The sequence below is a fragment of the Lissotriton vulgaris genome, chromosome 3_1, assembly GCF_964263255.1.
Source record: "Lissotriton vulgaris chromosome 3_1, aLisVul1.2, whole genome shotgun sequence".
NCBI lineage: Eukaryota > Metazoa > Chordata > Amphibia > Caudata > Salamandridae > Lissotriton > Lissotriton vulgaris.
Genome location: NC_141689.1, coordinates 1,431,265,955 through 1,431,290,054, shown reverse-complemented (window position 1 = coordinate 1,431,290,054; position 24,100 = coordinate 1,431,265,955). Strand labels below are relative to the sequence as shown.

Sequence of the window (24,100 nt, the reverse complement as noted above, 5' to 3'; positions counted from 1 at the left end):
TCTCCGTATCTTTCTTCATTTTGTCTAATATTGTGTCCACATCAGGACCAAATAAATAATCAGGGTTTACAGGTTGATTGAGTAAAGTGCTTTGAACCTCATTCTTAAACCCAGAGATGCGGAGCCACGCATGTCTTCTGAGCATGACACTGGTATTGATAGCCCTGGCTGCTGTGTCTGCCGCATCTAGCGCACATTTGATGGAGGCGTTAGCTATTAGCTTTCCCTCTTGTATTAGGAACTCTGCCTGTTCCTTATAAAGGTCAGGTAGATGTTGGAGAATTTGCTCTATTGTGTCATAGTGTGCCCTGTCATACCTGGCTAACAGAGCTTGTGTGTTTGAAATTCTCCACATGTTAGCTGCTTGAGCAGCTACCCTTTTACCTGAAGCCTCCAGAATTTTAGACTCCTTGTCTGGAGGTGGAGCCTCGCCAGTAGTCTGAGAATTAGCACGTTTACGTGCATTGGATACTACCAAAGAGTCTAAAGGCAGCTGACACTTAATGTATGTAGGATCCCCTGGTGCTGGCTTATATTTCCTCTCTATTCTGGGGTTAATGACTCGTGCCCTAGTTGTTTCATTAAATGTGTCCCCTGCGTGTTTAAGCACCCCTTTTAACATTGGCAATGTTTTGACTGATTTTTCAGAAGTGTTGAAAGTGTCAAAGAGGAAGTCTTCCTCAATGGGGTCTGCATGCATCTCCACTTGGTGATTGTATGCTGCTCTTTCTATCAATGCATTAAAAGCAGCTGTGTCCTCTGTAGGCGAAGTCTTAACAGGGTATGCAGTATTGTCTGCTATGGGCTGAGAGTCTCCAGGATCTACAGGGTCAGACCATGGTTGATTCTGGTTGTCCTGGTCAATGTCCACTGGATAATTGTACTGCTCATTATCCTCATAGTCCACATCATCATCTGTGCGTGTGGGAGAATATGTATAAGTCTCTTGCACATGTGGTCTGATAGGCTCAAAGAGAACTAGAGATGTAGAAGTGTCTCTTTTCTTTTTGAGTGGTATCTTATAGGTTTCAGCATAAGTGTCTGGTCTGATTTTCCTCTTATATAGGGTAACTTTGCCAGTATTGGGGTCAACATACAGTTTTGACTGTTCATCTGTTGAGGGCTCTTGCTCTTCAGGTGTTTTAGCTCTTTTCCCAGTTATCGCCTTTTTTGCCTGTGTCGGGTCGATTCCGGTTGTTGGTTCGCCCGCTTTTGGCTTCACGTGTGTTGGAAGTCCGAATTTTATCGGTCCGAGGGACTTCTGTGTTTCGACAGTCTTTTTAGTCTGTATGAACTTCTTTGGAGCCGTAATTGTTATCGATCCGACTGTTCTCGTCTGTTCGATAACCACTTTTTGGCCTTGTGTCGTCTTCGGAGCTTACTGCTTCGGAGCGATGTTTTGCTGCCTCGGCTCGACGGACACCTTCGGTTCGATCCTTGTTTTCGGCTCGAGTGTCTTTGTGTGCACCGGCCTTGGTTTGTCGACTTTGTTTCGGTTCGACAACCTTCTTCTGTTCGAGTCCCTTGTTTGTGTTGCTTGGTGTCGACATCGATCTCGTCGGTTCGCCGGCCTTTAGCTTAGGCGTGGACATGGGTGTACTGGCTCTCGGCTCGACAACCCTTATATGCGACCCAGCCGGGTGGGCGACCATTTTCTTTTTGGCCGGCTCCGATGGATCCATACCCAACGGTCCGAAGACTTTAAAGTCTCTCAGTTTTGGTTTCTTTTTTGGTTCCATCACTTTCGGTTTCGATTTTACCAAGCTATGGTAATGTTGCACCGATGGCTCTTGTGTTATATTCTTAGCCGGGCTGAATTGCGGGGCTATAGAATCGATGTCATGATCTTGGCTAAGGCCTTCCGGCGATGCCTCGACCTGAGCCTCTGGAAGCGTATCAGTAAATGTCCTGGGCTCCGTACTCACGGTTGGCCCAGTGTCCTCGTCGGAGTCGTCCTCGACGGCTCCGATGCCTGGATCGTCGTCAACTACCTCGACGATGTCTTCTTCTTCATCGATGTAGTAGTTGGAGTCATGTTCTGACCCCTGCTCCGACTGCTGATCTGAGTCTTCAGCTTCGACAAGCTCTTGGTCGTCTTCAAAGATATTTTCCGGCTCAGGCGCTGGCTTCTGCATCGTCTGCCTCGCTGCTCGTCGAATCCGAAGTGTCTTCTTTGATCGAAATTGTGCACAAGCTAAGCAGTCGGCTTCATTGTGTTCTGGAGATAAACACTTGTTACACACAGGGTGTTTATGTGTGGATATTTTGAGTTACAGTTGGGGTATCTTTTGAATGGACTTCGTTCCATCGACGATTGGTCCCTTGGTGTTGAAAAGGCCACGCGGCCCGATTCGACGTCCTGAGTAGAAAACAACAGGAATAAAGTTGTTGGCACCGATCGAATAACAATACAGACGACCCGAAGGCCTTTTGGCCTTTTAGAAAGTTTTTAATCTATTCCGAACTCATAGTTACGAAAGTACATCCGAACCCAATGGCGAAAACAAACAATCTGAGGATGAAGAGGATGCCCATGCGCACTGTAGTCCACGGAAGGAGCCACCTATCTCGTGATACTTCGAAGACTCTTCCAGGACAACAATGTGCAATCATCCGGACCCAACACTAGGCGGCGATCTATGCACAGATATGAATTCAGCAGCCCACATGCCTCGAACACATTTTTATATAAACACTTTGTGGTTCTCCTTTATTTAGTCATTCAGGAGGTGAAATTCTGGTAAAACAAGCTGCTTTACATTCCTTCAAGATTAAGCCTGATGGCTGTGCTCCATAGTTACCACTAGGATAGCTTTTAATAAGGTTATCTTTGACCTCGTACATCATAAGAGTTGTGTGGTGGATTGGTACTGGGTGCCCATTTTAATTAGTGGACAGCATATACCAAGCCACCTTCTCACAAAGAGCACTTGGTGAGCTATCTGCTGTCTCCTTATGATCAGAGAGTGTTGAGCGCTGTATAGGCACAAACTCGGCGGTGCCCAAGTGTGTGCTTGCATTTTCTAGGCTTCTCCCTGTCCAAGTGTCAGTGTGGTACCCCAACTTTTTGGCTGGTCTTTTGCTGGGAGATGCTTGGTCCACCAAGACAGTAGCGCGCCTGAAGTCACCAGCTGCGACATCTCCTGCATTGCTCCTGTGAGGCTGGCGAGGATCCACCTAGCGGGATCCCCATTGTTTAGGCAAGACGCAGAAGGTAAGGTGAAATCCCGTCTGGGACTACACGTGGCCAGACAGAAGGGCCTCTTCCGACCATCACGGTTACTGTGAAGGGCGCTGCAGGGTCTCCCTCTCTGCTCCTGTACAGAAGCCTCAAGCCAAAGACCGAAAGAGGAGCAGATGAACCCCACTGGTGTAGCAGAGTAGGCGGAGTCAGCCCGTTTGGTGAAGACACACCGACGCTTCACTGCCGGAGTCCCGAACCCCCTTGAGGGAAGAGGACTACACCCCTAATCAGTGGAGAGTCTTGGGGGAATTTGTCCAGCCGCCCTACATCCGGTTGGGGGGGGGGGGGGGCCTTGCTGGACAGCGGCAGTTGCCTGTTCATTCCCTGACACGCAGGGGACACAGCAAGGATTGGTCATCGTACGCCCCCCACCTGGAAGCCGTGGTGGATCTGGGCGTAAGGACGGGGTGAGACCTCGATAGATACACCCTCCTCATGGAAGTAACAACGGGTAGAATATCATATTGACCCTAATAGGCAGGTGCACTCTCCATTTTTTAACCTGGGACTGCCCGATAGTACTGTTGTAGGTGGGCAGGTGGTCCTGTACTACGTTTGGGGAGCAACATTACTGTAGAGGGTGTACTAGTAGCACAGAAGCGCTGTGCTATATGAATCTATGGTGATACTGGTCGTTTCCTCGTGGCATATGGTGTTATATGGGTTTGTCTTTCATTAAGTGCTGCCTGTCATTCATGGTGAGATGTTGGTTTATGCCCTGCACTGCCAGGATAATGAGAAACATAGAAGGTGACTTTATAAAATGCACAGTAATATTTCCATGAGATGTGTAACATAGGTATTTACTTATAGGTATTGCAGTGCCTATGCAGTTATAACCATTGCCTAGTGGCAAAGTGATTTTAGGATCGTTGTGAGGTTATGACAATAGCCTGGTTGGCGAAATGATTTATGTGATAGTGGTCTAATGTGTTTTGTGTATAATATAAAGGATATTCTTTTATATAACCTTGTGTGGAGTCTTTTTGTGGTGTGCCTAGTGAGTCACTGGTGTGCTTATTGTGCAAACAATTTACACATTGCCTTTAGGATAAGCCTGACTGCTCTGCCAAGCTACCAAGGCGGTGACCAGGGGTTAACTATGTAATCCCCTTACTTTGACTTAAGTGGTGGGTTCTGCCTCACTTAGATGCATATACTAGCCAACCAGGAATCCTATTTCTAACAGAGGTCCACCGATCCAGAACAGTTGCCCCAGTGATCCTGACCTCAAGTCCAGGGTTGGCTGACCCCTCCTGGACTCCACGACAACGCCTGCAGCCTTAATCCAGAGGCTCCCCCCGATCGGCTCTGGTCCGAAGAATTAGACGTCTAAGGACACAGCTAAACACAAAGCCCCTGAACCTTGCTGAGCTGAACAGACGGTGCCCCTACGCCTTCCAATACCTCTATGTACCTCTGCTGTCACTGGTTTCCCTCCTGCATCCTCCAGTGTGGCGCCCTCAGTCTGTTTGTCCAAATCAAGTTCTCCAATGAAACACATTGGGCACCCAAAACACTGTATTTGCACCTTGCAGCTGGCCGCCGGTGGTGTATGTTTGGTGCTGCTTTCTGCCCTCCCCCCTGTGCTTGCTCCAACCCACAAAGCTTGGCCCCTGCAACCAATCTGCTTACCTGCAAGCAGTGTGGCTTCAAGAATCCCCTGTCTTCATTTAAATACACTGGGCCCGGCCCAGCTCCTAATTTGGCCTCTGCACCTGGCCACCCCTATGGAGCTGGTGGTGCAGACTTTGCGCTCTCCTAAACCTTGCCCTCTGCTGATCTTAAACCTGGATAACTGGAACTGTAAGTTTGGTACTTACCAGTGAAACAGCATTGTTGTTTTCCTCCATAGGATAACACTGAGCTGTTTAAAAATTGCACAATGTTGACTTTTAAAGGACTTAAGTATTTTTCCTGAAAAACGGACTTACCTTTCTGCAAAGACCTTGGTCTTAAAATAAAACTTGATCAAAGCATATTTATATAAACTAGGTTTGGATCTCCTTTTTGAGTTGTGAGTCCCTTATTGATCAATGAATGTGTAATAAATGGCTTACACTCCTCTGTGTTAGGCCTCAGGCTGCTCGCACACGCTACCATTAATACAGCACTTTGGGTTTACATTGTGCCCTAAACACTTCTGGCTAATCTCTGGATTCTGTGCACAGTATAACCACCTAGTAGCATACCATATACAGAGCCAGCTTCCTACAGCCTTCTTACTCAAAATAGATCTGTACCATTGAAAGTGAATGAAGACAGACCCACTAAATATTTAGTGAAAATGTAGTAAATGACTGCATCCTTATCTGCACTTAAGTGATGTAGTAAATGACTGCATCCTTATCTGCACTTTAGTGAGATTAGATTGTCAGTCATGAACAATTTCCCTATCCGTCCAGGCAATTTAAAGCTATATCACCCCCCCCCACACACACACACACCAACACACAACCCCCCCCCCCCCCACACACACACACCAAAAAGAAAACCAAGCCTATACAAGAGCTATTGGCAAAGCAGTTTTGCCATGTTGTACACCAGTGTGGCTGCTGTTCAGCATGGCTAAATGTTAGTGGTGTGGAGTTCCTACAGTGGAGTGGGGGGGAGTAGAGTGTTGTAGACTGGATTTGTTGGAGTAGGGGGAGTAGAGTGGCGTAGAGTTCAGTGGTTCAGTTGCAGGGAATGCCAGAGTGCATTATCGCGGAGTGGGTGACATAGGGTGTAGTGTACTGGAGTGGATTGAGGTAGTGTGGTGGAGGATTGGACTTGAATAGATTGGGGTGGATTGGATTGGATAGGGGGGGTTGGATAGAGTGTGGTGGGGTTGATTGGAGTGGGTGGATTGGATGGGGTGGACTGGTTTGCAATGGGGTGAGGTAGATTGGATTACAGTAGAGTGGTTTGGAGTGTGGTGGGTGGCAGTGGATTGGAGTGGAGTGGACGGCATGGACTGGAGGGGTGAATCGGACTGAAATGGATGGGGTGGATTGAATTGGACTGAACTGGAGGGGGTGGATGGATTGAGCAGATTATTTTGGATCAGAGCGGGGCAGACTGGAGCGGGGCAGACCATTTCAGAGTGGGGCAGGGCAGACCGTTTGGGATTGGAGCTGGGCAGATGGCCTCAGGGCAGGGGGTGGCATCTACCAGGTCTGGGGGAAGCTAGGCTCACATATCAAATGCAGTGGGCTCTTTGAAGCTCCCTGCTTCACATGCGGATTTAGTAGGCATGCTGCTGGAGGAGCTGTAAACACCTCCTGCAGAGCAGGCATTTTTCTGACCACAGAGCGGGGATCTCACCTCCTAGTGGGTCATACTCGTCTGTGGAGGCAGACTGGTCAGGACCAGTCAGCCAACAAACTAGAGGACTAGTAGGTGTCAGTGGGTACCTCTAAGGCACTCTCTGGGCGTATATATTAATTAATCAATCACTGGAATCAATGTAGGCTTATTAATACGAGGTGTTGGAAAACAAACACCACAGGCTTTAGTGAAGCTGTTATGTAGCTGGGAAACTAGTTTTGACCAGTGCCCAATACATAACTTAAGATGGCTTCCTTGTTCACTTGCAATATCTAGTAATGGACTAGACATTATAGGGACATAACTGCTCATGCAGATATGTCCTCACATGTGCTATAATGCGCCTTGCGTTAGGGCTCCAAAGCCTGCTGTAGGGGTGACTTACATGCAGACCAAGCAGTGTCTTTAGTATGGCACACAGGTGTGTGCCAAGTCACGTTTTCAAACATGGTCTCCATGCAGCGTGCAATGGCAGTCTGTGTAGAATTTGTATGCTAGTCTCTTAGGGTGGCATAAAATATGCTGCAGCCCTTAGGGACCCTCTTTACTCATGCCCTAGGTACCTGGGGTACCATTTACTAGGGACTTACAGGGGTGCTAAAGTCAATAGCCAATTGTGAAGCAATCAGACATCACTGTTTTAAGGAAGAAGCAGTGGCACTGAGGTCTGGTTAGCAGATCTCGGTGTACTGTCAGAGTCGGAAACCAGCATCCTGTAGCTAACAAGCATTTACAATGCAACGGTTTCACCTTTGCAAAAGTTAGAGCTATTGGCATTGTAAATGACAAAATTTTTATTTATGTGTTGGTTTTGAAAACAGATAAATAAATGGCATTGTCATTTACAATGCCAATAGCTTAATCTCTCGCAAATGCCACACACACACCCATAGAGTCCCCCCACACAGCCCCCCACACGCACACATAGCCCCCCCCACACACACCCACACAGAGCCCCCCACACACACAACCACACAGAGGCCCCCCACACACCCACACAGAGCCCCCCCACACACCGAGGCCCCCCCCCACAAAGAAGCCCCCACACACTGCGAGCCCCCCAACACACCCACACAGAGCCCCCCCACACACTGTGAGCCCCCCCCACACACTGCGAGCCCCACAAAGCACATATTACTTTAACCATTTGAGGAGATAATAGGTGCAGTAACAGCAATATGCAGAGCATGATCACAAATGTGCTTCCCTCATGAGTTTGTAGGCATGGGCCCATGGAAATGAGAACCCTCGGGCACTGGACCTGTGCCATATTAATTCCGTGGGTACAGTAGCAAAAACAAATGTCAGGGGGTGCAATGATTGTGAGCCAAAGAGCTGGCCAGTGCACTCCCGAGGGCTTGGAAGGATGCAAGGAGTTCCCAAGGACCCTCAGTCGTGTGCACGCACTGACAATACCTGCTTGCCGTGGGAATCACTGCCCCCTCTTTCAAACTCAGGATGGCAGTGAAAGGCTGACCAGAGCCACCAAGGGGCTAGTACCTCGGTCACTAATACGATGGTCAGTCGTGCAGGAAGAGAGGGAGGGGTAAGGATGTGCCTGGACTGTAGAAGGGAGAACTGTCCCAGTGGCACCTAGCACACCCAGTTCAGGGAGACTGCAGTGTTGGACAGGGCATCTAATGCATTATACAGGCGCAAGTATGTAACACGAGAACAGCGGTGTTGAATCCGCTTTCCACTATAAACATGGAAAGTAGCATAATATGTATAGTAAAATGTCGCACATTTATATGCATAATTAATCTTATGCTTGTATAGCCTTGTAATATGCTTAATATCATTACCCAACTCAATGCTCTAAGAAATGAACTTTGATTTACCCTTGCAAGGATTTAAACTTTAGTTAAAAGTTAACAGGTAGCTAATTGGAGGTAATAAGTATGCTCTGTCTTCACATCCATTTTAAGCAGCTCGTGAAAACACCAATAATTATTAAAGAATGACTGTCCAAGCCGAGTCACCCACAGGGTAAAAATAAGACTGAGCACTTCCTTCTTGACTTTGATGTGTAGAATATTTCAACTATGTTCACAACAACGTTTCGACTAATGCTCCATTCGGAAAGGACAAACAGTAATCACCACTCTGGCAGGAAGAGATGGCCAGGCGACGAGCAAATGTAAATGTAAATGTATTTGAGCTTATATAGCGCACAGCTACCCGCAGTGGGTTTCCCGGCGCTTGCTTAGGGAACCCGTCCTGGTATTCCCCTGTGAGATAACCCCAGGCAGGGTATCCACAAGGTGAAAGCCAGGCTTCCCGCCGCGAGGGGCGTTGTGGAGATTAAGCAAGCTATTGCCCAGAGTCGCAGAGTGTGAACCCATGAGTCGAGAAGGCACCGGAGCGAGAATTATCGAGTCCGTGGAATTTTTAGCCCAAGACCCGCCGAGGCGGGGAATTGAACCCTGGTCCAGGGCCGATCTCAGCTTCCGGGTCTGCCGCCTCTAACCCCTGAGCCACACTTCTCCACAAGCAAGCATGTTCCACGACGGCAACTGAACTGAGAAAAAACACCCACGCAGTCTGGTCGAACACTCGACTTAAATACGGGGCGCAGATTGTGAAACTCAGCTAAGAGTATCAAACAAGCATTTACAATGTCGGAGACACGGACAGCGGGAGGGGGGGGTGGGGGGGAACGGGCACACAGACAGAGGGAGGGGGGGCAGGAACAGGCACACATGGACAGCGGGACATAAACAGTAATAACCACTCTGGCAGGAAGAGATGGCCAGGCGACGAGCAAGCATGTTCCACGACGGCAACCGCACTGAGAAAAAACACCCACGCAGTCTGGTCGAACACTCGTCCTAAATGTATTCGAGCTGACTCGGGGGTCGTGTGGGTTTCTTAGAGAACACGAGAAAAGGACGAGATGTGCAGCAGATACTGAAAAGGGGACGCAGATTGTGAAAGTCAGCTAAGAGTATCAAACAAGCATTTACAATGCCGGAGACACGGGAAGGGGGGATTGGGAACGGGCACACGGACAGCGGAAGGGGGGATTGGGAACGGGCACACGGACAGCGGGAGGGGGGTGGCAACGGGCACACGGACAGCAGGAAGGGGGGGGAACGGGCGCAGACATGGACAGCGGGGGGGGGGGGGGGGGCGGTAACGGGCACACGGAAAGCGGGAGGAGGGGCAGGGAAAGACAGGACAGCAAGCACTCACGAAGGACAACTTCTTCCGGCGGCGGTCGGCGGAATGACAAAAAATAAAAACCTCACCAAAAAAATTAAAATAAACACGCCCACAGCCGCATGACGTAGCGAAAAGCCTAAAAAAAAAAAAATCGCCGGAACGCCCAGGAATCTGCTCCCAGAATGACGAGCAGATCTCTCTTCCAATGGCTAGCCTCCATTTATGGAGCTACCCAATTAAAAGAGAGGGCGGAACAAAGCCACACAGTGTAAGTCATTAGATTTCGCCTGCGCGAAAGGCTGCTTGCGCAGCTTTCGACAGGCGAAACCTAAAAAAAGGGGCAAAAAGTGTGTGCGTGCGCTGGGAGGGGATTGGAACTGCAACGAAAACCCAGTTTCCTAAAGTGCCCTTAACAGATGTACATGGAGCTTGAACCAAAGACAGCTTTGTACCCTCCTGGGGACACATGCTAAAGACTCCCAGGAAAAGAATACAGGGCCTGTGCTGGGTAGAGGAATTACACCCCTCCTGCAGAAATCCGCACAGGTGTTGGCCCAAAAGCTGAGCTTCAAAGCTGAAGCCACCTTTGAAGGACTAATGGGGAACACTTGGGAGAGAGGCAGCCCGACTGTTCAGGCAGACTAGCTGGCACCCAGGAGGAGAAGGGAAGCCTGTTGTAAACTGATTTTCCAGGGGTGTGTAGTTCCCTTGTTAGCCACACCTCTGGGTTGAGGTAGGGAGCTCTGGGTGAAGAGAGAAGTATTCTGCCATCTTTGGAGTGGCCGGAATGGGCTAGCCAGATCCCACACTAGCCAGGACCTGGTCATCAGGAGGGAGGGAACCAGATAGCCTACTGGTTCCCAACCACATCCTACACTGTACTCTGTACATAAATAGGGCAGCCCTGGCACTCAAAATTCAGATCTCAACTGGACTGGAAGAATGATCTAAGAAGAAATGCCCGCTGCACCAAGTTCCCGGCAAAGAGGCTGCACCAACGTGGACTGCACCTGCTGGCTAGCAAAGATGAGGGACTGTGCCTGCTCTATCCTGCTCAAGAAGAAGTAGTCTCCAGAATCCATCCAAGGCAAAGAGACTCTAATGGTCAGCCAACTGTCCAAACGTTCACAGCACAGGTACCCGACAGATGAAGAAGCCTGCTAAGGGCGAGTGGTAGCCAGGATATCCAATCCCACAGCCATGCAGCACAAGAGACCAAGACTGACACTCTAAAGTTGCACCTGAGGCTGCGAGCCCCAGGAGAGGTTTTGGAATGCAGCTAGGTCGCCCAAAAGGCAAGCTATAGCCCAGAGAAGGATTTGGCTGTGACCGTGACACCGGACAACAGGACTTCAGACAGAACGTTATGGGACATCGAAACCTGTGCCCAGGACCCCCTTACCACTTTCATGGACCGAGGAGTACCTACAGGAAGACCCCGTACACAGCATCTCATCCACAGAATTCTTGCGCATCCTTCAGCATACTGTATCCTCAGCATCAGGACCACTCTATAGGAATATACTGGCCTGAAGATATAGCGCCTGGAACGGTCTAAAGACTGCCCCTTCTGAGGAAGAAACAGTTTGAGGGCCTTGCTTGTACTGCTGACTAGGTTCCTAATGGAGTTGGTCGCCCTAAGTAACTCTAACCGACTGCATTACAACTTGCACAACTTTTTGCTCAAAAAGTCTCCAATACGTTGAATTGCCAATGCTTGTTCATAGTTGAATGAAATGCTTTGATTTACTATATCTTGTAAATTCTATATCTCTGGAACCCTCCAGTGGATCTTTTTCGATGTGGTGTCTGAAAATACAGTCAATTTTTATAAACGGGTTTCGGAAGACTGTGGTGTCTTGACAATTTCTTCAATTGTTTTTGTGCTGTTTAAATGCTTTATATTTGCTCCTTTGTGTAACCCTTTCTGCTGAGGGCAACAGCTACACAGGGTTGAGCTGAATGTTTGACAAACGAAACCTAATGGACCTAAAAGGGTTGGTGAGTATTACACGGTGAGGTCGCACAACCACACCATATAGTACACAAGATTTCCTCAAGTTGTGTCTTAAGAAAACAAAAAATATAACAAGATATTCAGCCTGAAGTAGGGCATGATATTCCTTGGTACAACAGGCTACAAAGTGTGATCATGTACCCGAGTTCTTTATAGTGATAGGACTAAATGATAATGAAGGACATCTATAACATCAAAACAGATCCCCTCAATCTCCAACACACAGAGGTGCAAAGCTGAGAAAGTTTGGTGCAGCAACCATTGCCCTTCTCTCCCCAGCCCCTAAATTGCTAGGACACAAGGTCCTCCATGAATAAATTGGGAATCGGAGGACAAAACCGGAGCTTCAACAGATCTGAGTACCAGATCCTCCTTGCCCAAACTGTAGCAGTGAGGACAATTTGCACCCGGTTTTATCTCTGTCAGAAATAGAGCGGTTAGTGAAATCGAGAGAACGCACAGTGGAGCTTGAAATCCTACAGTAGCTGAAATGCGTTCCGTAGGGCTGTTTGTAAATGAACTGCAGAGCACGTGTCCTTCAAGCATTCTCATAAGTGGCAAACAGAACCACCTGAGGCTCACCCTGTGTGCGAAGACTGACGGCTTACCTCAGGACTTGGTTTGTGCTCTTCATGTTTCGCAATATAATGCCAGCTCAGAGCATTCACACTCACATGAGGGAAATTTTCAAAAGGCTCACGGATAGTAAAACATTGAATTGCCCTGGATAATAGCACAAACTTTGTCTGGCCGCATCCTGGACACCCTTATTAACTGGGAGAAGTGGATGCACATATACTCTGGCACACTGCAAGTTGCCATGCATGCCTTCTCCCAAAGCCCTTGGGAAAAGCGCACTAAGAAGCAAGTCACACTGGTGGAGTACAATAAAAGTGTCTGACAAAATTACCTTCCTCCATGTAGCATCAAAGTGTGTGGACTCCCAGTTGGGAGGGGGCGGGGAGTGGGGAGTAGCAGGAAATACATTACAATTTAATCTTTAAGAAATCAACTTAGGTTTACTGACAGTGGACCCATACAGTGCTAAGTATTGCTTTGGAATGGAAAAGGGTTTATCTCGTGCAGCACAGACTAGGTCCAAAAGAGTCTTGCTGAAGGAAGGCAATGATTCAGAGACACTTGAAGTAGCAGTCTGTTAGCAAATTAGCCTTCACGCCTGTGACAGGCAGCAGGAACTCTTACACCTCAGCTGTCTTCCTAATAATGGTGTTGAAAGATGACACCGCTTGGAGAGCCTGGAGTGTATTCCAGCTCCATTCCAATCCAGCAAGTGGGATGCCCAACCCACTAGCATTTTGCAGGTCAAGATAGAGGGCATTATCTATATAATGCAGGGGTGAGAAGTTAACTACCTCACTAGTCTTATCCTCTGTATGAGTATCTATGGAGGGCATCTGGATGGCATGATAATTTGACACAAAAAAGTACTGCAGACAAGGACATCTTACAGCAAAGGGCAAGGGCTCCACAAGGCAGCTTTGCTCTTTCCTTTCTTTCACCTGGATTTTCTGCACAGCACCAAATGGGACTCTATGATGAGGGAGACTATTCAAAAGCAGGATTGAATGATGTACGTACTGGCACCGGAAGTGGCACCAACAACCAACAGGGCCTACAACAATTGTGCAGCGGGGGGTGTTACTGGTGGCACACAAGTGGCTCTTGTATGGCTCCTGATTGGGTCAATCAAGCCAGAGCAGAAGCAGCTGGTGAAGGTACCGTTAAGGAACCTAAAGACTTAATGTGCCCGACACTCGCACAAAAGGTATCTGCAGCCCTGAAGGTTTGAAGTGCACCTGGCCGAGGGCCACAATTTGCAGATGATCAGCAAAAGTTGCCAGAAATGGGACAATTTCTTCAGAACAGGCAATGTCAATGCAGAGGTCAGGGAATGCCATTGCTGAATACTTGAATAATCACAAGAAAGTTAACTACATCTGGTAGAAAAATATTTTTTTTTGTGGTGATTTTTATGACATTTGTGGGAGGATAACTCAAAGGATCGCCCCCTTTCATGGACTTCGCTGTGGCAGGAGATGTAGAATGGGGAAGAGTCTTGAGCCTGGTCTCAGATTCCTTGATGGCCTTTGAGTGTGTAAAATCACAGCAGTGACAGGATCAGGAATTGTGCTTTAAACGGAGGCAACATGAATGTCATGGGGGTCAGATGCTGACCCATTTCCTTTACAGACTGCAGGTTTTCAACAATTGACTGTTTAGTGGTTAACATTTTCCTCACTTAAAACAAGGAACAATAGTAGAAAAGGTTAAAAAGCTGGTGAAAAACTGACCTAGTTTGGCAACATGACATAAAAAAAATTAACTGATGCCAGCATGCAAGGTGGTGCCTTATATGTAAGCCATCTTGAAGATGGCTTACATATAAGGCACCTCTTGTCACATCCAGGGATGGAGTGGAACAGACAGTGCTGGGTAGCAACTACAAAGTCAAAGTTGGTCTGGAGAACTCTCAGAAGTTGAGGCACCTGAGGCAAGACTAAATCCGTCACAAGTGCAAAACACCACCCTAGATGAAGTTTCATGGTGGCACAGAAGGAGATAGCAAAATATTTATTTATTTTTAAATCGAATTGAGATTTCTGTAAGTAAAACAATGCCAAACCCAGCACAAAGAACTATCCAAAAGATTTAGGACAAATGTCCCAGAATATGGTTTCTTTTCAGAGATTAAAGCAACAATTAGGGTAAATGGCACAACAACCAGTCACAGGTTGGCAATACAGGCTGATAAAAAGCACTCACTGTGAGTACAAATCACAGGAGCTTAAAAGAGAAAATTCCCAAACTAAATCTCAGTGACAATGAAATTACCCGTTATCACTTCGGAATCAAGAGTGTAACTTAAACCATATACCTTTGGGCACCTGGAAACAGTGGAATTTATGGTTAACCTTTGCATCAATACCATTTTCTTCACTGATCGGATTATATGTGAAAGTTGCATTAAAAGTAGCAATAATAACTAGCTGTAGGAATGTAGGATCCTTCTGGCATGGCTACCCCCCTGTTTGCCTGGTGTCAGTATGTTTTGGACTAGTCTGCCTGGGATCCTGTTAAACAGGACCCCTGTCACTGTGCTTTCTCCTTGAATTCGAAAATGGTAAGGCCTTTGATACCTTCCCAACTGGCTACTGGTGTACCCTTCTAACTCCCTATTATATGGGACTAAGTTACCCAGGGGATAGGTACACCAGGGCTCTCCCAGCCAGCAGCATGTATTACGGCACTCAGGAGAAACCACTCAAACTGACTATAGGCATGGCATTGCATCCTCTGTGAACTGGTGCTAGCACCACTTACAACAGATATAGGTTTTATTATATCGGAGGTCACTGCACGTAAAACCTATATGCTCCCCCTAACGCAGGTCTTACAATCCTGAAGGCAGGGTGCTAGGTCATAAGTGTGAGGGTGCCCTGCATGAGCAGGACACCCCCCTACAAATCCCGCACTCGATTCTCCAGGCTTTGTAAGTGCTAGCAGCAGTTTTATACATTTAGTGGACATCAAGTCAATTTCCAAATGTCTAACTATATAGTGGCTGCACCGAAACCGGTCATGTTTGAATCCTACCCTATGCCAGCAACACGTGTTAGGAATATTGGTTAATTTTATTAAATGTATTTTTTGTAGGGGTCATCTTCATTGCCTTATCTTCTTGTCCTGATGATGGTCTCTGGATTACACCACTGAGACCGAAACGTCGACACATCAATCCAAGTCTTCTGTTTGTTGTTGACTTTCTATTTATGATCTTTTAAAAGAAGCCATTTTTATCTATGTTGGTTTAGACTGGATTGTCTTCTTTTGTATTAATGGATTGTTTTTTCAGTTCCATTTACTTAAGATATATATGCAATCGCTACTAATTGTGTACCCTTCATTTGTTGATAATTCATTTCTATACAAATATAAACTCAAACCTTTTTCAAGAACAAACCTTCCCGTGTTGCCTTACTTTTGTTCTTTCATTTAACACACCTTGTGTTGTACATAATTACAAAAGTGATCACCAATTAGTTTAAGTCCTTACACAGATCATAGAGCTAGTGTGGTAGTTTCTATTGATCTCTCTCAAACATTTACAAAACATTGCACAGTTGCTGCTTTATTCAGCTCATTGATTCAAGTCATATAGATTTCATGATACTGTGAAACTCAGAGCACCAAACAAATCCCTTGCCGGCAAATTTTCCTTTAAACACTTTTACTGCCCAAGCCCGCAAGGGTATATTGGGTTACCCACCCCTATCAGAAATGAATCCTACCCCAACACCGATTCCAGTGTTGGATTTAGGATCCCATGTACTGGGGGGGCTCCCCTAGGGAGCCCCACATTCCTCCCGGTACCAGCCTTCCAGGGTCTAACAGCAAGCTAGTACTTCTGCCGCCCAGAGACACAATTCTGCCCACATGCTACTGAGCTGAGCTCGAGATTGGGAAGGTAGAATAGGTTTCCTGTCACACTTCCCGGCCAGGACTTCGTGTATTGGGCTGGGGTGGGGGCGCTTGCCGACTCTGTGCTCCAGAGATCTTTGGGCTATAAGAAGCTCCAGTCTCCAGCATTTCTTCCTGCAAAGATCTTCATCCTCACAGCATCCTCTGCCCTGTGGGCCTGCATCTTTGCTGAGCTGCTCGAGGTCCTCTTGCGACTCCTGTGCCTTCAGCCTGTGGGTCCTCTTGAGGACCTTCTTTGGCTTCAGTGGGCTGCCCTGATTGCTCGGGCCTGCTCTCTGACTCTCCTGCATTTGGTGCGTCCCCTGGATCTTGCTGGTGCACACACTGCACTTTCTTTTTCCACGTCTGTTGCTGCTGTCAAGGCCTGTTGGTGCTCCCGCCTGACACTAACCCCCTAGTTCTCGACTTCCAATGTGGGACAGCTCACGAATGGCTCCTGGACTTCCACAGCATCGCCTTGTCCTCACAGCTGAAGCAACAAGGTCACAGTCAACTCTACTGCATCTTCCGTCATCAGTGGTCACTGGTCTTCCGTGCCTCCTGTTCACTCCTGAGTGGCATAGACTCTGTACCCTCTGCTTGCAGGTACTTCTCTTCTAGAATCCATCCTTGGATTTCACTAGACTCTTTCACCTTCTTCACCAGCGGCATCTTCACTGAAGTCCTCCACTGTGGTCTACGGTGGTTTCCATCATCACTTCACTCCTGTGTACCCAGCTTCCCTGGTGTAGGTATCCTGGCTCCTGGGGTATCGACGGGTGCTGTGACTCTCCAACCTTCTATCTTCCACGGGGTGTCTGCAGGGTCCACTGGGAAGGGCAACCGCACTTTCCCATTGACTTGCATTAAGCACGAGGCTATGTCTCCACTCTGCATACAGCCTGAGTACTTACCTTGGGTGGTTCCTTGATCCAAGTCTCGACTTTGGTCGCAGTTCGCATTCCACTTATTTAGTATATGGCTTGGTCTTTCCCTGGAAACCACTGTGTATTTGTGCTTTCTTGTTTTGTATTGAAATATTGTGTTCATATTTCCGGGTAGGAGATATACCAATTTGTTAGTGAGTGTGTTTAAGAAATAACACTATTTTTTATAACTACACTGTGTGGGTCTTTTTCGTTTAATCTACACTATATGATTAGTTCTTGAAAAACAAACTGCTTGAAACTCCTTCTGGACTAAGCATGAAGGCTGCTCTCCACAGCTACCACTTAGGAAGCTTTCTGTGGTTGTCCAAGATCACTAGAATCACCATAAGGTTTGTCTGGATTAGTGCAGGATGCTTAACTTGAATAAGTGTGCATCATATGCTAAGCCAGCCTACTATACTATCCATAAGAAAAATTCCTGAGCTATTATAAGACAATGAATTATCATTTGGGGAGATGGGTGTACAGCTCAAAGGATAAGAAAGCCCCTTTCTGGCAGATGTCACAAATTAACTACAATAAACCTGAGCGTAATCCCTGGTAATGCGACACAAAGCAGCCAGGCTTAAGTCAATAACAATCCATAAAGTATTTAACTCTCTATGCGGCGGCTATTCCGCCACAGCGCTAACGGTCGCAGGGGGTTGCGCGGGTGAGCTCCGCGGGTGACAGAACCGTTCCGTCACGGCTCGCGGGTGAGCTGCGCTCATGATGGAACGGTTCCGTCACGGCCCGCCCGCTCAATTAAACGCGCCGCGCAGGCGCGGCGGCCGTGCCATGACTGACGGCGCGTTTAATTGAGCGGGCGCGCCGTGACGGAACCGTTCCGTCATGAGCACAGCTCACCCACGAGCCGTGACGGAACGGTTCCGTCAATAGCCTGGAAGGGGTTAAGCAGTGCATACACAGTAGGAAAAGTGGAAAAAAACACAGAACTCCACAACCAACTGTAAAATAAAGAGAAAATTATAAAAACACTAAAGGGGGAACCGGAGATATGAATTCTTAACGATTTAAATGAACATAACGCACCAATGATAGTCTATGGAATCAGTAGACCAGGAAGTAGCAGCTGATCACAGACAAGTGGATTGGTACCGGGGAAAAGTATGCAAGTCAAAACGTTCAAAAAAGTTTCAAATTCACAACTGAGAAATGTACTTTGAAACAAATGGCAGTGGCTGGGAAACGGCGCACACTCCTGTTGGGACAATGGTTGTCCATAAGTTCATCGGAATCTTGGTGCTTCAGGAGAAGGGAGAGCCACCCGATCTCCCACTCAACAGAATAACAATTTCTTCTCCTTGTACAAATTCTTTTACAAGCTCCAAGCACTCAATTAAATAAACACTGTTCTTTAGTAAAGTTGTTATAGTTCAATGTCTTTTTATTCAGACATGTTTCTCATTTATAACCTGTTCATAATTTTCATCCGTACATAGATTTCTTCACTTGTTTGACAACTTAGGTCATGCCAACACGTGTTTCGTCCGTTAACAGTAAAACTGGACTTCATCAGGGCTCATAGCATTTGATATTCTCCAATTATGAACTCGTTATAAATGAGAAATGTACTTTGTCACTTTTGTAAAAAATCCTTTCTGAGCGGGCCGCCACAAACTGTAGCCGCTACTGTAGAACAGAAGGCCAGATACATGAAGCAGGTTGTTCCTGCTGGAACTTTCAAGCAGAAAATGCTGTATGTCTGAAATCAGGATGAGTCTTTGGAGGAGCTGGTAGACCTGAGTGGGACAAAGCTGAATCCGATACCATGGAACTGTCAGTCAGATACTTTTCCCCTCAGGTCCACCTGAAGCTCTGTGGGAGAAGATTTCAAATATTTCCAAACAGCACAGGAGTACACTTCCTAAGGGTGCCAGGCAGAGGGCAGCAGCAGAGTCCAGACCAGGTCCTGCTGCCACTGGTCAGCTAGAAGCTTCAGTGAAAATACATCTTGCAGCTTGTTGTGTTCCTACAGCCACAAAAGAGTTCAGCCATCTGAGCCTTTAAGTCTACTTTTGTCCTGGGTAGAAGAGGAAGCAAATCCAGCCCTTCAGGGCTTCTCTGATGTCACAGACAGCAGGCCCATTCCTCTTCCAAATCAAGGGTTCACGCTGCTGCTGTGTGGCTACATAAGGTAGGTCTGAGGCCATGTTTTCACTGCCACTATAATGGATGGCACAACAGGTGCTGCAGCTGATAAGTGGCAACTTTCCATGTTGTGGGTGCATTTCTGCACCATATACTATGGCCCTAAAGGAAAGTTAAATGCGCTAATCGGGTTAAGCCAATATAGACTTCTTTTTGGGTCAAAGCACATACACTTGGCACAGTGTTAGAGTTCAAGAATACCAGGAGTGAGTGCCAAAAAAAATTATATTATTATTAAAAAAAAATAAAAAAACAGGGGCGACCACCCCAAAAGAGCAAACTTTGCAACAGCTATCCAAAACATTTTTAGCAATTTATAAAGACATTTGGATTTGCGAGAAAGCAGAAAGTACATTGACAAAAGTACCACATAAACAAAACATTTATGGACATATATTCCATAATATTTGTACTGGTTACTTACGTGTTTTTAAAATTAACTAAAAGTTCAGCCCAACACATACAAATGTGACGAAGTAAAGTACAAGTTTGTCTTCTACCTGTTCTGTTTCAAAGATGTCCCGAAGGTGTTCCAGGCCAAGGCTTTTCAGAAATTGATTGATGTTAATGTCAAGAGCAGTGACTGAAAGAAAAGAAGTTATCATTATTTATTTTACTTTGTGTACAAATATCTTGCTCCGAAAAACAGGTCACTATAATTCAATCACTCGAACTGCACATGATTCTTGCTGCACATGAGTCTCACTGCAAATGGGAGCCTAGCTTGGTGCCATCATAGTTTGAGACTACACAGATTTATGTTAAAAAAATCGAATACAGAATAAATAACTTTCTGTAATCTAAAAGTCGAGAAAAAGCTACAGATCATTGATTCACGTTTGTATAATTTAAGACAACTGAATGGATAAACAGAGAAAACTGCACAACCATAAAATGTGGAAATGTCGCACAGGTAAGTCCAGGCCTAGGGGACAAACAAGCTGCACCCAGACTATTCTTGAGACATAACAAGGAGAAACAGTCTTGGCCATCTTGTGCTTCTCCCTGTACAGTAGCTCAACAACAAGGGACATGTCCCCGAGTATATCATGGAAAATCTTGAAAATCCAGCAGAACGCATGCAAGCATGTCAGTGCAGTGTGGCAGCCATATCCATGGACTATAAACCATGTTAGTGCAGCATGACAGCCATATCCATGGACTATATAAACCAAACAAGGACAACCCTATATGCCCAAAGGGACTAGGGTACTTCAATATATATATATATACATACACATATATATACATACATACATATACATACATACATATACATACATATACATACATATACATACATATACATACACATACATACACATACATATACATACATATACACACATACATATACACATATATACATACATACACACATATACACATATACACATATACACATATATACATATACACATATATACATATACACATATATACATATACACATATATACATATATACATATATACATATACACATATACACATATATACATATACACATATACACATATATACATATACACATATATACATATATACATATACACATATATACATATATACATATATACATATATACATATACACATATATACATATACACATATATACATATACACATATATACATATACATATATATACATATATATATATATATATATATATATATATATACACATATACATACATATATTGCAAATGCTACTTACCAGTATGCATCTGTTCTTGGCATGTAGGGCTGCTGACATTCATATCTGTGCATAGACCGCCACCTAGTGTTGGGTCCGGATGATTGCACATTGTTGTCCTGGAAGAGTCTTCGAAGTATCACGAGATAGGTGGCTCCTCCCCTGGACTACAGTGCGCATGGGCATCGCCTCCATCCCCAGATTGTTTTTAGCCATTGGCAGAGATGGAGTGAAGAATGTGAGTGATGACCATGCTATGAGCATATGTGTTTTGTATGAATGAATACTGCAGCTGCTACAGGCGCCGGGGAGGAGGGCGGGCGATATGAATGTCAGCAGCCCTACATGCCAAGAACAGATGCATACTGGTAAGTAGCATTTGCAGTTCGAGGCATGTGGGCTGCTGAATTCATATCTGTGCATAGAATACATAGCAGTCCCTCCATTAACGGCGGCCGCCCGTGCCAGCTGCAGCAGTCTGAAAAAGTGTTTTTAGAACAGCCTGACCAACAGCTGCCTGCTGTTTGGAATGCACGTCTACACAGTAGTGCTTAGTGAAAGTATGTGTGGTAGACCATGTGGCTGCTCTACAGATATCTTCTAAGGGAATGTTACCTAGAAAAGCCATAGAGGCCCCTAACTTCCTAGTGGAGTGGGCCCTCGGTGGGATAGTGAGAGTGCGCTTAGCTTTAGCGTAGCAGATCTGAATGCACTTTACTATCCATCTAGCAATCCCCGCTTTGGAGATAGCGTTTCCCTTGTGTGGCAAAAGCAACAAAAAGCTGTTTGGTTTTGCGGAAATCTTTCGTCCTGTCCACATAGTACATCAAGGCCCTTTTCACATCAAGGGTGTGGAGCATGCGCTCCGCCAGCGTTTCTGGGTTCTGGAAAAACACCGGCAACTCAATTGTTTGGTTTATGTGGAATTGTGAGACCACTTTGGGTAAGAATTTAGGGTTAGTGCGGAGCACCACCCTGTTAGCATGTACCTGGAAGAAAGGTTCTTGGATGGTGAGCGCCTGCAGTTCGCTAACCCTCCGTAGCGATGTAATCGCTACTAAGAACGCAACCTTCCAAGTTAAAAACTGGAGCTCACAAGAGTGCTGTGCTCAAAGGGAGGACCCATCAGCCTTGTAAGAACCACATTGAGGTTCCATTCCGGAGCTGGTGGAGTCCTTGGTGGAATGACCCTTTTGAGTCCTTCCAGAAAGGCCTTGATAGCAGGGACCTTAAAGAGTGACAGGTGCTGCCTATTCTGGAGGTATGCTGCCATAGCAGACAGGTGAATGCGGATGGAAGAGTACGCTAGATTACATCGATACAGGTGAAAAAGGTAACATATGATGTTTTGAATGGAAGCATCTAGCGGGTCAATGTCGTGGTTCACACAGTAGATGACAAACCTCTTCCATTTAGCCGCATAACAAGCTCTAGTAGTGGGCTTCCTTGCCTCCCGAATGATGTCCATGCAGTCGGGAGGAAGATTAAGGTAGCCGAACTCTAGGACTACAGGAGCCAGATCGCCAGGTTGAGCTGTTGCGGATCTGGGTGCTGAATGTCGCCATGGCTCTGCGTCAGAAGGCTGGGAGTGAGATGAAGCCTTTGATGCGGTACCACGGACAGTTCTAGAAACGTGGTGTACCATGGTTGGCGAGCCCACGTTGGAGCAACCAGGATGAGAGTCATCGAGTGCTGCCTGAGCTTGCGTGCCACCAGCGGTATCAGAGGTGCTGGGGGAAAAGCGTACGCAAATCTGCCTGACCAGTTCATCCACATCGCATTGCCCTGTGATTGGGGGTGTGGGAACCTGGCGGCGAAGCTTTGGCATTTTGCGTTCTCCTTTGTGGCGAACAGGTCTATCTCTGGATGACCCCACTTTTGGAAGTACGGTTGGAGTACTGATGGATGTATCTCCCACTCGTGCATTTGATGGCTGTGTCTGCTGAGCAGATCCGCCATCTGATTGTCCTTGCCCGGGAGATGCTCTGCCATGAGGAAGATGTTCCTCTGAATGGCCCACTTCCACATGCTCTGAGCCAGGTGAGACAGCTGTGGAGAGTGTGTGCCTCCCTGCTTCTGAATGTAGTACATGGCCGTCATGTTGTCCGTCCGGATCAACACGACTTTGTTGCACAGATGTACTTTGAACGCCTTTAAGGCCATGAAGATTGCCATCAGTTCCAACACATTGATGTGCATCTTCCTTTGCTGTAGTGTCCATAGTCCCTGCACTGTGTATTGGAGTACATGCGCTCCCCATCCTTGGAGAGAGGCGTCCGTTGTCAGGATAATCTGTGGCACAGGCTCTTGGAATGGTCGGCCCTTGCAAAGGTTTTGTGGATTCCACCAATGCAGAGAGTTGTATGCCCGACCGCTCACCAACACTAGGTCTGTCAGTTGCCCATGAGCCTGAGTCCACTGACATGCTAGGCACTCCTGAAGCGGACGCATATGTAGTCTCGCGTGCGGGACAATGGAGATGCAGGAGGCCATCATGCCTATCAACTGCATGAACACTTTCGCTGGAAGCGAGTGTTGAGGCCTGAATCGTTGGATCAGCGTTTGGATACTGGCGATTCTCACTGAATTTGGCTGCGCAGTGGCTGCCAGAGTGTTTATCGTCGCGCCCAGATACTGCCGTACATGGGCGGGCTGGAGATGGGATTTTGGGTAGTTCAGAGAGAATCCCAGATCGTGCAGGAGATGAATGGTGCGGGACACGTGGTCGGCGCACTGCTGTTCTGTTTTTGCCTGAATGAGCCAGTCGTCCAGATAAGGATAGACGTGGACGTTTTGGCGTCGTAGATGCGCCGCCACAGTCGCCAGGCACTTTGTAAAGACTCTTGGCGCTGTGGTGAACCCGAACGGCAGGACTCTGAACTGGTAATGCTGGTCTAAGATTGTGAATCTGAGATACTTCCTGTGGGAAGGATGCAGGGGAATATGAAAATAAGCATCCTTCAGATCCAGCGTAGCCAGAAAGTCCCCCTGTTGAAGCAGGGGAAGCACCTGCTGAAACGTGAGCATATGGAAGTGCTCCGAGAGGATGTACCAGTTCAGAGGCCTGAGGTCCAGGATCGGCCTGAG

General features: G+C 46.8%; 1 protein-coding gene across 1 annotated transcript in view; it reads right to left on the bottom strand.

Annotated features, from left to right (window-relative positions):
• TNKS (tankyrase) overlaps positions 1–24,100 on the bottom strand; it is a 700,580-nt gene that overhangs the window by 144,351 nt on the left and 532,129 nt on the right. Inside the window, exon 21 of the mRNA XM_086961923.1 lies at positions 19,816–19,898. Coding sequence (XP_086818049.1) covers positions 19,816–19,898 — 83 coding nt within the window. The remainder of the gene's footprint in view (positions 1–19,815; positions 19,899–24,100) is intronic.